The 17341-nt window shown below is 38.6% G+C and overlaps 1 protein-coding gene across 1 annotated transcript in view; it reads left to right on the plus strand.

Annotated features, from left to right (window-relative positions):
* LOC147222225 (receptor-type tyrosine-protein phosphatase gamma-like) overlaps positions 1-17341 on the plus strand; it is a 457121-nt gene that overhangs the window by 359273 nt on the left and 80507 nt on the right. Inside the window, exon 7 of the mRNA XM_086168151.1 lies at positions 9345-9502. Coding sequence (XP_086024277.1) covers positions 9345-9502 — 158 coding nt within the window. The remainder of the gene's footprint in view (positions 1-9344; positions 9503-17341) is intronic.

A 17341-nucleotide genomic window follows, 5' to 3' on the forward strand; every position in this document is an offset into this window, starting at 1 on the left:
TCTACTTCGCTTCATTGTCATTGTTTTATAAAAAGAATATGAATATATTTCAGCTCATTATTGTTTGAGTATTTTGGCAACCAGCATCCTATAATATGTGATATAAATATGCATCTCATAATTTGTATGTTTTGTTTTGCTTTTTTTGTTTGTTTTTGAAATCTCACATTGCACTGTATTTTTAAAGACCAGTATTTACATTTATAACTTTGGTAGAAATATCGCTTTATCTCATCCTAAAAGAGCAGGTATGGCTGAAACATTTCAGACCTGATTCAGGAGAAGTGAATTAAATAGAGGTGCTCTTGTTTCCAGACACTTTGAATGACATTCATTGTCTGTGGCAAAAGCGAAACCTCAATTTAAATACTTATTTTCAGGCTGGTATTAGTCTCAGGCAGCCGTATGCCAATTCAATTTCCTTTCCTTGTATTACCGCCAAGTCAGAGTGCTTTTTAAGAAACAAAAGAGGCAAAAGACAAAGTGACCAGGGACAAATGCACTGTCATTTTCCCATCCTGCAATTGGACTTACTCCAATCAGGCACACTGTCCTGCAGCCTGCACGGTCCAGCCTCCACACTGCTCTTTATGCCAGGTGGCAGTTTCTCAAACACTTTTCATCTGGAGGCAAGTGGGAGCCAGCCTGAACTCATTTCCCTCCCAGGGGTCGCTCCCCTGGGGCAGAGCAAACAACGGTTCTGTGCTTAAGTGATTTTATGAACAAGTAAAAGTAAAACTGCAAATGCAGAGCTCAGCTGTCGTCCTCGCCTTAAGCGAGATTTGTTTTGCGGGGACATTCCAATAGATAGGGGTGTCTGCTCCGGGGATTGAGAAACTGTGTTTTATGAACCAGCTGATGGGTTTTGATATTATTCATTGTTTTTGAACTGGCTTGGAATGATATTTTCTGGGGAAAAAAATAAATAATAAAACTTTGTACATTCGCTGAAAAATACAAATAGCGGAAAAGAAGACTGCAACTAGGTCATAGCATACATCCTATAAAATTCAAAGAATTAAAATGTGTGTGTGTGTGTGTGCACGCGCGTGTGTGTGTGTGTGTGTGTGTGTGTGTGTGTGTGTGTGTGTGTGTATACATTCGCCACACAAATCATATTCCTCAATCTATTCCCTCTGTATCCTCTTCCTGCACACAAACTAAGTTCACCAACTAACTCCTCTTTGGTCTTCAGCTGGACCTCCTACCTGGTAGTTCCAACCACAGCATCCTTCTACCAATATATCCACCATCCCTCCTCTGTACATGTCCAAACTACCTTAGTGTGACTATCTCCAAGACGTCTAACATGTGCTGCCCGTCTTATTGACTCATTCCTGAACCTATCCATCTTCCTCCTTCCCAAAGAGAACCTCCATCTCTGCACCCTGTTTATTTATAAATGCCATTGTTTCTAAACCCCAGTATTGCTGGTCTCATCACCATCCTGTGCATCTTTCCTCTCATTCTGGCTCATATTTCATCCCTCATTACCCCTGATGGTTTTCACCAACTGTTCCGATCTGCTTGTTTCTTCACCTCTTTTCTTTGTACTTACAATCCTCCATCTTCGTTATCTCAACACTACTTCACACAAAACTATTGTTATAGTTGTTATAAAATTAGAAATTAATTACAAACATAGTCCACGGTGATTCCTATCTAACCTAATCTGCTCGCCTGTCCATCACCACAGCAAACAAGAAGGGACTCAGAGCTGATCCCTGATCCCACCTCCACCTTGAACTCTACTGTCACATCTACTGCGCACCTCACCTAACTTGCATACATGTCCTGCACCAATTTAGCATACACCTGTGGCACTCTACTTTCTCATACAGTACTCTAAGGTACCTACAATCTAGTTTCCACTTCTCTTTCCCATAGCCTCTTGGTATGGTTCAACCTCTATAGTTACCACAAATCTACACATCTCTCTTTTTCTTAAAAGAAATGGGTACCAGCAAGGTACTCCTCCAATCCTCAGGCATCCTCTTGCACTCTATGAACCTGTTGAATCATCTGTTCAAAACCTCTATTGCCACCTCTCTGCAGATATATCATTAGGACCAGCTGCCTTTCCACTCCTCATCTTCTTCAGTGCCCACCTCAAGTCACCTTTACTAATCTCTGCTACTCCAGTGTCCACAATGGTTACCTCTAACTTTTTGTTCTCTCATTTTCCTCAATCAGTTTTTCAAAGTGTCTTCCCATTACTTTCTTCTGGCACCTGTGAATACATTTCCAACCCAACCTTCTGCATGTCCTTCGCATCGCTATCTGTCTGTTTTGCCAACGTGTATACATAATTATCTTTCTCATTCCTGTCCAAACTAGTCATCACACACTCTTTTTTTGCCTTCGATACATCTGCCTTTCCCTTGAGCTGTCTCTCCCTGTACTCCTCTCTGCTTTCTTTTCTCCCATCAGTGTCCCACTTCTTCGTTGCTAACATCTTTTTCTGTATACATCCCTGCAATTCTTCATTCCACATCCATGTCCAATTATCAACTTCCATTTCCAATGACACATCAAGTACTCTCCTACCTGTCGCCCTGATCACATTAACTGTAGCTGACCACTTATGTGGAAGCTCCTCCTGACCACCCAGAGCCTCCTCAACTCCTCCTTGAAAACCAAACAGCACTCTTTTTTTTTTTTTAGCTTCTGCTCATTCTTCCAGTGCTCTGCCTTTGTCGTCTTCACCTTCCTTGCCACCAGACCCATCCTGCAAACTAGCATACTATGATATCTGCCGACTCTGTCATCTCCCTCTGCTTTGCAGTCACCAAAGTCCTTCAGATTACATCGTCTATATAAGTTGTGGTCTACCTGTGTGCTTCTAGCTCGATTCTTATAAGTTACCCTATGTCCTGCTCTCTTGTGGAAGAAAGTATTCACTAAAGCAATTTCCATCCTTTCTGTAAAGTCTACCACCCTCTGTCACCCTGTGTTCCTATCTTGGATACCAAAACTTCTTATCACTTCCCCATCACCTTTGTTGCCTGAATCAACATGTCCATTGAAGTCTGCACCAATTTCCACTCACCCTCCTCCAGGGATCTGCATCACTTCATCTAACTTCACTCAAGAATTTCTCGAAGTTTCAACCGATATGAAAGTTGTAATTGTTTGATTTGCATATTCAGTTTTGCACATATTTATATGTGTGTGTGTATGTGTATGTGTGTGTGTTTAAATGTATATTTACAGGCAGATAAATAAATAGATTGACAGACAGACAGACAGACAGACAGACAGACAGACAGACAGATAGATAGATGGATGGATGGATGGATGGATGGATGGATGGATGGATGGATGGATGGATGGATGGATGGATAGATAGATAGATAGATAGATAGATAGATAGATAGATAGATAGATAGATAGATAGATAGATAGATAGATAGATAGATAAAAGTTTAGAATCGGTGTTCTTTGTTTTTCATTGTTTTTTCTTTTCTAATGGAAGCAGATAATTACTTCAGCTTGAAAATACAGCAATGTTGTCTGTTTGGCTTCTGGCTATGATACATGATATGATAATAATAATAAATAGTGTATTTTTTCATTTTGTATACTCTCTCTCTCTCTATTGCTCTCTCTCTATCTGTGTCTGTATCAATATATTTCTGTATTTCTATCTCTCTCTTTTTTTTCTCCTGGGATTGGGGGGTTGTATGTTTGATAGACTGAATTTGCTTAAAACCAGTAAATGTTCATAGCATTGGAGCATCATGACCCAGGTTCAGGTCACGTTATCGCGTTTGCAGAACGTTCGCTGGGGATCAGCATTGCCGAGGTTATACAGCATTTAAAAACCCTCTAATTATGAAAACCATTTTGAAGTCAAGCCCGCAGTGACTTTGAATCTCAAAACTTTTCATTATAAATGTTTCAAAAGGCTCCTGATCTTCCGTACATAAAATAAACTAGTAATGCACACAAACACACATACACACACAAAGAATCACAGCCTTTGACTGGCGCTCAATATGTTGCTCGATGTGCATGCTTTTTTTTTTTTTTTTTTTTTCTTTCTCGCTGCTTAATTAAATGCTCAGACTTGTTTGGGTAATGGAGGAAGCAAACAGCCAATTAAATGAGCATGTATCTTTTCCAACACTTCGCAGGAGGCTGTAAGCTTGAAATATTCACCATAGGCTCACATTGCAGCCTTTGCACTTTCCAAAGCCTTTCCCCCCGCCGTGGCCGCGGCTGCCTCTGGTGGGAGATAAAAAGGACTCACCGATCGTCCCTGCGTGAACTCACTGGTCACACCCGAGCTTAATACCTGCTTGCAAGTGACACTGCAAAAGTGCAAAAGTGTATGTCTCCTGTGTTTAGGTGCAGGTTTTGTGTTTGATTCCTGAGCGCACTTACTCAGATGTGTATATTTTGAAGAAAACGCATTCCTTCATAAACAACGCCCCCCATCCCCACCCCGCATGTCTTTCCCTTCTTCCCCGTCTCGCTCTGTCGCACAGATTTGACAGAGCTGAAAATACATCTCTGAACTCCGTGACTGGGAGGCAGCAGGAGACGGGCCTTGTCAGCGGGAGGGTGAGGAGCAGGATGCGGGGAGCAGAGAGAGAGGGAATACGGGAAACAGTCGCGGGGAGGGACAGTGGTGTTGTGGAATCTGTTGTTGATAAAGATCATCTCCCCTGCGGCCTGCTCACCATCTCTGTCAAGCAACCCGCCTTCAGCATCCCAGGCATCCAGACACTCACCCATTTTCTGTCTCGATCATTTGCTCGTATAAACTTATTTTTGCAAGAACTTTACTCTCCACCATGAGAGTTATTTAGGTCATAGAACACTACCGTTGATGTAAGAGCTTCTCCTGAACATCTATTATAAATCACAGTGTTATCATTAATATCAAATCATCATGACATTATTTTGTTTTTTTCCTACTTCATTTATATCAGGGCTCAACAGGCAGCTACAGCTGTGTTTTTATATTTTTATTTTTGTTTTTTCTGTAGATTATGGACTGCAGAATAATAACTTGAAATTGGTTCAGATAACATTGTTCTATTCTTTTTTTCTACACAGAATGAAAATGTCACTCTAAAATAACTAAAACACATTGCAAGGGATAGTAAAAACAATAATCCCGAAGAGTCCTCCCTTTCAAACTGAGTCTATTAAAGATATTCAACATTCGCAATTGGGTTGCAGCTCTCACCTCATGAGTCTTTTTTTTTTCTTTTTCTTTTCACATATATTAATGCTTGATATATGTTCGATCACAATGTCAATGAAAACTCTTTCCTTTTACTGATAATGCTGTTTCTACAAGCCTGAGCACTGTGATACTTTGAGAGCCAACTCATTTCGGTGTAAACAACCTTTAAGTGATTCCTACGGGGTCTTATAAATACACACTTTTATAAATACCATGTCAGCAGATAATGATAGGATGTTAAATTTGTTCATACTACTACTTCATAGTAAGAGCATTTCCTTTACTTTACTTTTTTGATAAGTATAGAAGAAAGAAAGTATTATTAGTAATTCATTTGATTGCAATCAAACTGTGGCTGTTATCGATTAATAACAATTATTTTTCAACTAAATACCTTCTGTGATCCACATATACATAAGCATATGAATGATGACCTTTAATACACTCACTCAGTGTGTGTGACATAGATTGAAATAACATTAATAACACTAATAATACACTAATAAAACAACACCACTGTCTAACTCGGGTATTGCTTGCTCAGCATTTACTTATTCTACTTATGTATACATTCATTTTAAACCATTTACAATTAATAAATGGTTTACTTTCAAGTCGCCAAGCAAATTAAACTTTCACTGTGCCCGAGATGATAGATCCCTGGTCCTCCTTTATCAATGCCAGGCAACCGGTGCCAGGATCAAAGCTTGTGCGCTTCCTATTTATTTATTTATATATTTATTTATTTATTTATCTATTTAATATATTTATTTATTTTGTGAAAATCGTAAACAACCACCGTACATAGCCCGCATTTATTCCTATTAGAGTAATTATAATGTTCACTTCCCAACTGCAATTGCAATCACTGCAATTATAACGGCAAACAAACAGTGCCAAGAAGGGAGGGAGCAGGATGTGGTTAGTGAATGAATCGCAAAGCTGTTTGTTGTGCAATTTATAATGACAGACATTATAAACAGCTGAGATGATTGTTCCATCAACTGGACGTGAGAAGTATATCAAATCAACAATGTAATAGCATTTTTTTTTTTTTTTGTTCGTTCATTTTCTTTTTTTTTTTTCTCTAAGAATCGTTATTAGGAGTAACCATTAATTGGAGCATGAGGCGTTAAACAAGTTGATGTAAATGTTTTTTGGATTTCTGCAGCCTCTGACACCAGGTGGTATAAAAAAGTAAGAAGTCCATTTCAGTACTCAAAAGCTTCTGATTTCTGGTAACTCCCCAACTCATTTAACTTGATCAATGAGTTTTTCTTTCTTACTTAGAATGCTTTTTCAGCAATAAATAAATAAATGAAAGGGCACACCATCACTTTGCATGTTAATAAAATCACAATTACAGCACCCCGGCAGGGTGGTGGTGCAGTGGTTTGTAATCTTGCCTCACAGCAAGAAATATCCTGTTTTTAATCCAGTCGGCAGCGTGAGCCCTTTAGTGTGGCGAGTGCATGTTCTAGCCATGCCTGTGTGGCTTCTCTCAACATTCACTGTTTTCTTCCCAAAGATCAAATGCATTTAACACTTGGTTAAATGAAGACTCAAAATTGTGAACGATATAGTAAATAGTTGGGGGTCTTTATATGTGGCCCTATCATCAGCTGAGGCCGGGCGGATCCCCCCTTTCAGCCCCTTTCTTCTCTCTCAGATCAGATCAGTCATTGAGTTTCTTGTGATACCTGGTGAAAGGGATCTTTCTGCCGGTGGGTTGCAAAGCTGCTTCATGCTCGGGGGTTTAATGTATTCGTAGCTCACGCCTGAGGTAGAGTGATGCTTGTGATTTGGTGCCTCAAATCCTTTCAGTCACCTCCCTCGACCTTCTCTTATTAAAACAAAAAACTTTTGGTCCACCCACACAGAGGATGTTTGAAGCTGTTCACAGAAATTCGACAAAAGTCAAGAAAACTTGGGCAAAGAAAAGGATGTTGCAGGTCGTGAGCCAATGTCTGGACCTGGAAGATCCCCTAAGGTCATAGAGGTGGAGATCACTCTGTATAGAATCAAATCCATCCAATGTATTTTTGTTTCTACTTTAGAGATCAAAAAATCCCAAATTGAAAAAAATTGTGTTGGGAGATTCTCATATCAGCAGTGTGACATTGTAAGCTTTGTGGGTTTGCATTTTCAATTTGCTTCAGTTGTCAAACACATTCATGTAATGTAATAAAGTTGAAACATGAAAAGATCCTGTAAGTTACTACCATTGTGTGTGTGCACACAAACTGAGCAGAATTGTATTCAAAAATCAACATTTTGACCTCACTTGTTTGTTTGTTTTTTTGTTTTGTTTATTTGACCGCAGACAATAGGGGTTCTGACAGCGGGATCCCGGTGTATCTGTGCAAACCACCTATCACCGCTAGGATCACCTGTTTTTGCCTGCGCGTCACAAATACACAATGAAGTTTTATTGGCCTTGGTTGACTTTTAAGCGTCCTGATGGTTTGGTACTATTGAACAGCAGTTCAGTTAATTGCGCTCAAAATATTGGATGTATACAGGGAAAAAACAAGTTATCCCTTCAAAGTGAATCTTGATATCACATTGTCAGGTGGTGTTTATTCAAACAGGCAAACGGGGACCATAGATTGGTCTTATAGTAGCTTTTAGAAAAGCAGGGCCTTCTGTTGATTCTAGATTATAATAGCCAACCTTCCTTTTGGGTATTTTGCTTCTGGGGTTGAACTCTGCATTTGAAATGAATAAAAACCTTAATTTAACTTTAAGTGCAAGTGAGAAAGCCACTTATCCAAAACATGCCCAAGGATGCAGTACACTCTCAATTCATCATACGGAATTACACGATAAAATTGTCCTTGGAAATGTTTTAATCAGATAAAGATTATTCAGAAAATCAAGTGCAAAAAGGTTACATTTTCTGTGTTTCAAGGAACTGCTGATTAAATGGTCCTGCATTGATTAAATGATTTGGTTATCATCACATATATTAGTTGTACCCTATCGCCAGGATATGTTTCAATGAACGAATAAATCAAACCAATCTAACAGTTTTAATGAATCACGCTGTTTTTTGCTTTTTTTTGGGTGTGTTTGTTTTGTTTTTTCAAATATAAAATCCCCCCAAATTAGGATGCTTTGTTTTCTAAAAAACAATTGTGCTATCAACATTCTGAGCTTAAAGAAAACTTAAAGTATTTTAGTCGATGGCTTGATTCGATGGCCATCCCAAAAAGAAATTTGACAAGTTTTGTCTTTTAGGGCCGCAACTCAATCCCATTTGTGTTTTTGTTTGGCTTTCGGCTACAGAACCTCACTCTCACTGTGGGAGCTGGACACCTGCTGTTAAGCGTGCTTGCTAAGCTGAAAAACATCTCCTCCATTCTGTCCTTTTTTTACCTTGTGTTCCCCGGGCTGCGGGTAGTTCGGAGAATATGGCAGGGACAGATGAAGGCGGCTACCTCGTTGATTGTTTGAAAATAGCCAAACCAAAGATATAATATTTAAAATACTACTGAGGTCGAACAACAAGAACCCTACCAGCGTCAAACAACAGAACTCCCGAACACCCTCAGGGTGTCTTTCCGCCATTGGTGAGGAATAATTGTCCTCTTTGAGGTGGAACATTCATACAGCCAATGTCTTTGTCAAATGACTTTGATTGTTTTGTGTGACCCGGCCATGTCTGGGGGATTTAGATTGTGCACATTAAAAGTGTAATTTAAAAAGCAAACACAGACGTTTGTTTGAGCCTCCTTTATCATTATATTAAAACCTGCATTGTATACTCCCTACAGACCACACTGTGTTTCATATCAGTAGCTATTGTTGTTTGCAGCTCCCACTATTAGTCATTGACTAATTCTACCATGTCAAAATTTGGGCTTTTAGGGGGATGTTGCTCTGTTGATTATTTCGCTTTTGCTGTCCAGTGACTAGAGAGGTGTAATTAAAGGTGTTTGATGCAATTATGTCCGTCAATAGACATGCATTGACCAAGGATGGCACAATGTAAATGTAATCAATAGTATAAACCTGAAGGGCTGTGCAGCAGCAGTTCTTGGCTGGGCTCCAAACGGCTGGGTGACTAGTTTGCGGTGAAATAAAAGCTTTGTTATAGATGATGTTGAATTGATCGGACACACTTTGTCTGCCCTCTTTTATTTAGAAAAAGAAACTTTCTTGGAGCCTTTCGTGCTGAAGGACCTTCTGCCCTCTGTTCTGGGAAGTTACTATCGCTACACAGGCTCCCTGACGACTCCGCCCTGCAGTAAGGTGGTTGAGTGGATCATCTTCAGCAGACCCGTCTTTGTCTCCTATAAGCAGGTAAGGAACACACCTTCCATAAAACAGAAAATAATTGCTGTCAAATATGCTCTTTGATCACATTGCTGTATTTGACACTACATCTGTATTTGATGTGTTGGATTAATAAAGATGGGAAATCCAGATAATCACATTATTGGCAAGACCTTTAGTGCAACAACTGCTGGAATCGCAATTCTTGCGTTGATAGGTTGAGCTTCACTTAAGCGCTGTTCTCTATCTTCCATCGGCTATCCGGTACTTGCAACATTTTCTTCAAACAGAATATGAGCTTGAACCTCACCGCCTTGCACAAGGAAAACAAGGTTCTTACAGCTGCGTCTACTGACATCTGACGGCTGTATATTTAGTCTATTCAAGGTGATTTGTTGGTGACGGCATCGAGGTACGGTGGTCACCAGCAACCTTGACTCACAGCAAAAAACCCAGTTTGAACCTTGTCACCTACTGGGGGGCTCACTGTTTTGAATATGTATGTTCTTCCTTTATCTGCACGCAGCCTGTCTGAGTTCTCTGGTTTCCCCACGCAGCCCAACGGCAAACATTTGCTTCATTAAATGGATGAATGACTGAGCAGTGACATATTTTTATACTGGGATGGACTATTGACTGGCCAATGACACCTCACCTCCCATCAAGTCTTGGAATGGATCCACTCTCAAAAATCCAATCGTTCTCTTGTTAAATAACAATTTTGATGTGACAACTGCTACTGCTACTACTACTACTACAACTATTCCTAACAACAACATAACAATAATAATAATAATAACAAAATATTGTGATAATAATAATTATATAACATATAATATATATATATATATATATATTATGCAGTGCTTATGTCCTCCATTGTAAGTCGCTTTGGATAAAAGCGTCTGTCAAATGTAATGTAATGTAATATATATATATATATGTATATATATATATATATATATATATATATATATATATATATATATATATATATATATATATACATATAATAGTAATCCTTACATTATTATTATTATTATTATTATTATTATTATTATTATTATTATTATAGTCATTACAATTATACCCAGCTTGAGTCCACAGAAAATATTGGATTGCTCAGTGGTGCTGATGATTAATCGGGATTTAGCTCATCATTGAAATGAAGTGGTATTTATTCCAGCTTAATTTGATCCTCTTAATATTATGTTAGACATTTTAAAATCATGTCTTTCATATTTGTGGATTTAGCAGATAGTACTCAGGGGGCTCTAATATATCCATTTATTTGTCAATACTGCTTATCCTGCGCACTGGGTTGCAGGGTTGCAAGAGCCAATCTGAGCTGACATTTAAAAAAAATTAGGCTACAGTTTTGAGCAGTCACCAGCCAATAACAGGACCACATTTAGGAAAATGCAAAAGTCAACCGTCTCATTCACACCTACTTACAATTTAGAAACTTCAGATGACCTACAGGAACTGTGAACTAAAACAAAGGCACAAAAACACGCAGGCACAGAGGGAGCGTTCAGCTTCTGAAATTGGGCCGGAAAACCTTTTATTGTGGAGTTAAAGTGAAAACCAAAGCACCGCCATTCCTCCTGAGGTCACAGTTTATGCGCAGAAAATTGTTTCTTAAATGTTATTCTGTTTGCCTCCATTATTTTTTTTTAAATTCGTATATGTACTTTATAGTGCTATATTCTGTGCATTTTAAAAGCAACCTGTAAAAGTGGCTAAATACATTGGTTAAATACATTTCTGGTGCAAATAGTTTCTTGTTTATTGTCAGTGAATGAGGATGATTCTTACTAATTTCAGACAAAATAATGGTTGGCAAGATGAAAAAAAAAGTAACACCTTACAGGTACACCTTGTCAGGAAGCTTCGTAATATCAAGCCACATCTTTTCTGGCTTTCACAGGGAGTCCCCTTGATTGCCATTTAGGGGTGAAAAAGCAAGACAATCTTTCCTGTCTCAGACCATTACTCCAGAGAATAAGAATGCCCGCACATTGTCACAGCAGATGACCTCATCAATCCACAAGGACCGATCCCATTCTATGGAGTCATGTAATGACTTTTGCTTCTTTTTTAGACAAATTATCATTGCTTTCTTACTTAAGTTAATTAGCATGCCTCAGCAATCAAATAGAACTAATCTGTTGAAGATGGGTCATTTGGACGTTGTAAAACTCGCATTTCTCCAAGACGTCGTCTAAAACCCACCATGTGTCAACGGGCTCATTTTCTTCTTGTTTATTAAAAAAAGGCTTTTCATAAGCCTGTCAGCAGATTACAGAGGTTCAACTGGCACCTGATTTCAGTAGCTTTCATTGAGGCCAAGAAAAAAAAAAAAAAAAGATTAAAAAAGGGTAAAAGCCAAGCTTTGCTGCGGCTAACAAACTGCAGTACGCTCTTAAACTTTGAATTGTTTCTCTAATGTTATCTGGATTTGGGTTGGTCCGCCTACAAGTTTATTTTCAGACAGAAAATCAATATAAATCGTAAAGAGTCAATCGAAGCCAAAGATGTTCATGAAATCTCCATCACAAGAGTCATAATACATATAAACATTCTCTGCACTAAGATATCCAACCACGATTGAAAGAGACTTGCAAGCTTTTATGTCAAGTTGTTAACTCAAGTCATAACTTTGAGTATTATTTTTGTAAAGGTAGCGCTGACTTTCCTGAGTAGCTTAAAAATCCATTTTTGTCAATGATCATTAAAATCGGTTTGCTTTAAAATGAGTGAACTGTCGAAACTTGTTTTCTGATTACTTTAACTTTTTCACATAGTCCTTTTTGGTGTCCTTTTTAGTCGCTGTAATTGTGATTCCTTATTCCGTCTGTATGTTTTTTTATTTTCCCTCCGCTCCACTCATAAGCTCTGTGGGTTTCCGCGGGTTTAAAAATGTGTTACAAAAATAAATGTGCTTGCCCTGCCTCTCTCAAGTCTTCCCTCCTCAGTCCAAAGAACATTTGGCAGACTTGTCCTCTAATGAGACCAAATGAGTTTGCTTTGGAGCATCAGTGAAGCAAGCCAAATGTGGATGAAGTATCGGTTTGAAGTTCGGAGAGCGGGTCAGTATACAGCGGGCAGTGGAAGGATGTTACAAAGACTGATGAGATGGAGGAAGACTGATGAAGAGGATAGCAGAACGGAGTACGAAAACAAAAGAGTGAGGTTCTCTTCACCCGAAACCTTTACTCGTCGACAGATAAATATAAATGAAAGCAATACCGCATTGATGTACCAGAGTACTCGACCGCTGTGCTACCACGTGCCCAATAAGACTTACTTTGTTTGCAACTATTTTTGGTAGCAGTTAATATCCTTCTTTTTGATGCTTTTGCATATATCAAATACATGGCAACTTCCAAGGGCTGTAAAGAGTTTTCCTCAAATTGCATATCCACATATTTGCAGATAAGATTTATAATTTATATGCTGTTGACAAATTATTTATGAGAACCCCTAAGTTTTGGATGATTAAGCTATCATCTGAGAGATTATGATTAACTCGAGTTTTATGTAAGTCGTCCATTTGAGAATTTGAATATTCAAAACTTGAAGGAAATAAACACATGTAGTGTGTGTGTCAACATACGATAAGCATTCTTGCTATAGTTTCAAGAACATGGGGGAATTTAGGTCTTTCCCAAAAACAAAATGATACTTGGCAACAAGAAAATAGCTTTTATAATAAAAAAAAAAAGCTATGCTTGTTTGCTTGTGACTTAAGCAACACAGACACTTCCTGTTGAAAAATGTATTTTGTTTCCAAAAAAGTGACGATTACCAATTTAGAGCCACTTTCTAAAGTAAGTTGATACGAAAAGCTGTTTGAGGTATTCTTTTGGTACCTCCATGGCTTTTGGCGAGGATGCTGGAGCCTACCATAGCTACCGTGGGTTTAAAGGTGGGGTACACGCTGGACAAGTTAATTATTTGGGACAGAGAGAGGAAACCAGCAGAAAGCCACGCAGAAAGGATCCTGACAGACTCAAAAAAGGCCCTTGTGAGGCGGCAGCGCTTACCCCCACCCCTTTTAAAAACAAATGCATGGAGCATCCGCCGGCCACGGGCGGATTTAGAAACCCAGATACCGGAAAAGTCTAGTGGTCAGTAAATAAAGATGAAAAAAATAAAAAAACAACAATTGAAATAAAGGGCTTGTGTTGTGTTCCTGGTCCCAAACTATTAAGTTTGCACACATTATTTGAGCTAAAAAATGTGTTTTCCAAAATAAATGTTGAAAGAGAGGTGATAATTTTTTTTTTCTGACTCATCATGCTGTATGCACCGCCAGATGGACTTATGCAACAGCAGTTTGTCTCAACCTTATTATACAACTCAGAAGGAATATTCAGCCTTTGCCGTCATCGTTGCAAAAATTCACATTCTATAGTTAAACTGGGAAGAAATGAAAAACATGCATGAATAAATAAATATAAATTTGCACCTCCAGAGTGTCCTCGGGGTAGTAAAACAGGTTGTCTGGCATATCCAATTAGTAGTCAATAGAGGCCTTAATTCTTAAATGCACAGCTCTAAATGTAGCTTAGCGAAACAACAAAAGGGATGGGATGTCAGTTTTTATCATAACGAGTGAATAGAAAAACTTTTGATTTGGGGCACAGAATCATGAACCTGCGAGACTCCTAGCTATTCCTTTGCGGGGAAAACTCAATGAACAATTGTGAGATTAAATTAAAGCACCGCTCATACATTATTCCATGTGATATAATGGTTTCAGTGTGTCTATTTAACAGTTGCTTTAATATAAGTAGTTTATCTATGTTTTTTTGTTTTTTTTTTTTATTCCTTCCTCTAACATCTTCAGACCAAAGCACTATCATTAAAAGAAAAAAATTCAAAAACCAGCACGTGGGAAATGATGCAAAATCCAACACGGAATGATTAATCAACACGGAAGCAGTGATGGGGGCATCGGTGATCCTTCCTGTTCTCCGGGTGTTGATTCCTGACCATTAGCCAGTCTCTCTCAACAAGCTTGAAAGCTCCTTTTGAAGTACTTTTGTTGCCCCTGTTCTTTTTTTTTCTTTCTTTCCTTTTTTTTTTTCATTTTTTTCATTTTTTCCCTGTTGTTGTGCAACTCTACAGAGAAAACATCATGGAGGAAGATAAAAGGAGGAGGTTGGAAAGAGAATTAACACGGATGGTGACTCCAGTTTGTCTCTCCCTGCCCATTTGTGTTTTTATTTCTCCCGTTCTGCCGGTCTTTTGTTTTGGATGATTGTTGAAGTGGGTCAGCTGGAGTGACAGCAGTTGCTTTGGGCCTGCTTTTAGAGTGGATCGATGCTCGGGCTCGGGCTCTTACACAACACCCCACCTAAAATCCTTTTTTTTTCCCCTAACAAACGTGGACTTAGTGAACCTTTCTCGTGCAGCCGGTGTATGCGTGCTTGTGTGTGTGTGTGGAGCGGCTAGGATTAGTAACCCCGGTAGTGATTCCTAGTGGGACATGAAAGGGTTTATTAAGCCTTCCAAACTTTCCGTTGTGTCTCTCAGAAAGAATCTAATATGGTAAATATTGAGTTTCTTTCCCTTTGAGATCTTTGAATATCCCAATGAAATCTGTGCGACTTACGTGTGTGTGTGACTTACGAGTTACGTGGAAGCATTAAAGTAGCAGCGGTAATTGTACATTTTAGATCATGTACGACTAACAATAACGCAAGTATATCTCGATGATACACACACACGAGTATACTACACACTTGAGATATTTTGTATTAGTTTGTAACATTTTTGAGCCTGGTTGTCATTTTCAAGCTCATTTTCAAGGTGTCCCTGAATCTGAGTTTGAATCTATCCTCTGTAGATTCATAAGGGAGTTATTAAATTTAAAAGGGAATAATTGTCTTACTTTTTAAAATATTATTTACGTCAACAAACCCGTTTTTTGCAGTAATCACAAATCTAGAAAGAGCATTTAAAAAGCGCTGGTCTACATATGATTCATAGGGAGGCACTGTGTGCAAGAGCAAACCAAACTAGGAATTACACCAAAAAAACATTTATTTTTTTTTAATTTAAGACGATATTTTGATGACCTTGGAAACTTAATCAATAATTTCTATTGCTTAAGCTGAAGGTCTGGACGTTCTTTGTTCACATTTCTAAAATGTTTCTTAACTCTTGCTTCATTTGTCTGGTGAACCAACATTGAAACCCCCTCATGACAATATCCAACTCAAGGTTCTCCAAAACACACCACACGCCATTGTGCAGTACATCGAATTATATTATGTTTATATGACAAACCGTAAATGTCCGCAGAGACAGCAAAATGATTTTCGAGATGTGGCAAATATTGAATATTGAATATGACTCGTGAAACTTCCATTCAGGATATTGCTGTGAGTGCCATACGTAGCAAAAGCGATATTGATCCGGCCTCACCGACTCCTTTTTTGTCCCATGCGTTCCATAAAGAAGTCACTGTAATGGTTAATTTCATCTTGAATCTGCAAGGCTCACTTGTCTCATAACAGCTCTCAGCTCCTCAAGCAGCTATGGAGATGCATCGAGAATCCAGCAGTCCATTGTAATCTCCTTCGAGAGCTTTTCATCTGTCAATATCCTTGTCAAATCTTATTGTGGCTACTGGAATTGATTCCTTCTCTTGAAGACGTTTCACCTCTCATCAGAGAGGCTTCTTCAGTTCCATTAGACTGTGGGGATTTTTTCGGTATCAGACCTTGTTCACTGTTTCCTAGGATAAGGGGGAGAAGAGTAAAAGTGACTAAATCATAAACAGAGTCAGCTGTGAACCACAAAGCTGCCTGTGGAAAACACTAAAATGCAAAACAAAGGCTCAAGTGTTCTGCACAGATCTGTATTCATGCCTCTATTGTGAGCCATCTACAGTATTTGTCCAACCTAAACCCAGGGGTTTACTATGGTTCGGTAAACTGTGGACTCAGACTAGGGCTTTGGGTTGTTAATCCTTTACTTTAACGCCCAGATTTGACTTTCATTGTTTCAGAAAGTCGGCCCTGAAGCCGGTCACCAAAGTTGACAGGCTGATGCTTTATGGCTGTGATTTGATTCGGATAAAAAGGAAAAAAAGGAAAAGAAAAAAAAAAAAAAAAACACTGCCATATTTCTGTTACTGTGCCCATACTAGAGGCAGGTTGTTATATCTATACATACAATGTGTTCCATGTATTCTAATACCTATGCTTCCTAATTATAGTATCAGGGAAAATTCTGAGCACCTCTCAAATTGCAATTAGTTTTCTCGGAACTGCTCAGAAATATATCAGGCACAATGAGGTCCAGGTAAAACACGCTATGACTGTGATTCTCACAACATATGAGTTTTTGCTTGGTCACAAGATGACAAAAACAAACAAAAAATTCATAAATAAATTAAAAATGGCAATGCTTGTTTTTAAATAGTAAACGGGTGACCAGACCCTGAATGCCACAGATACAGTATGTTCAAGTCAAAGGTGCACTAGTCACTTTTTGAGATTTTTACTGTGAGAATGATTATCATTTAAAAGGAGAGGCACCCATGTTTGCCCTCAGAAAGAGTATTCAATTTACTTTATCATGCCTCGGGATATATGTTTCAGACTGTTGTGGCAAAAGGGGTTAATAAGTATTTCAGTGCTGCTAGCCAAAAATATATTTCCATCATTGATATTTACCGTATGTAGTTTGCTCTGTCGTTCATTCTGTCTCGGAACGTGATTGGTTCAGGTCGAATTAAATCTTCACATTTTAGGTTCGACAGAGACATTTAATTTGGGGGATATTTAGTCATATATAGTTGAGTTTTATATGTATACTGTGTATCTATATTTTTGTGTGTATCCATTA

The sequence above is a fragment of the Fistularia commersonii genome, chromosome 21, assembly GCF_037954325.1.
Source record: "Fistularia commersonii isolate RoL2024-O1a breed Wild chromosome 21, RoL_Fcom_v1.0, whole genome shotgun sequence".
Taxonomy (NCBI): domain Eukaryota; kingdom Metazoa; phylum Chordata; class Actinopteri; order Syngnathiformes; family Fistulariidae; genus Fistularia; species Fistularia commersonii.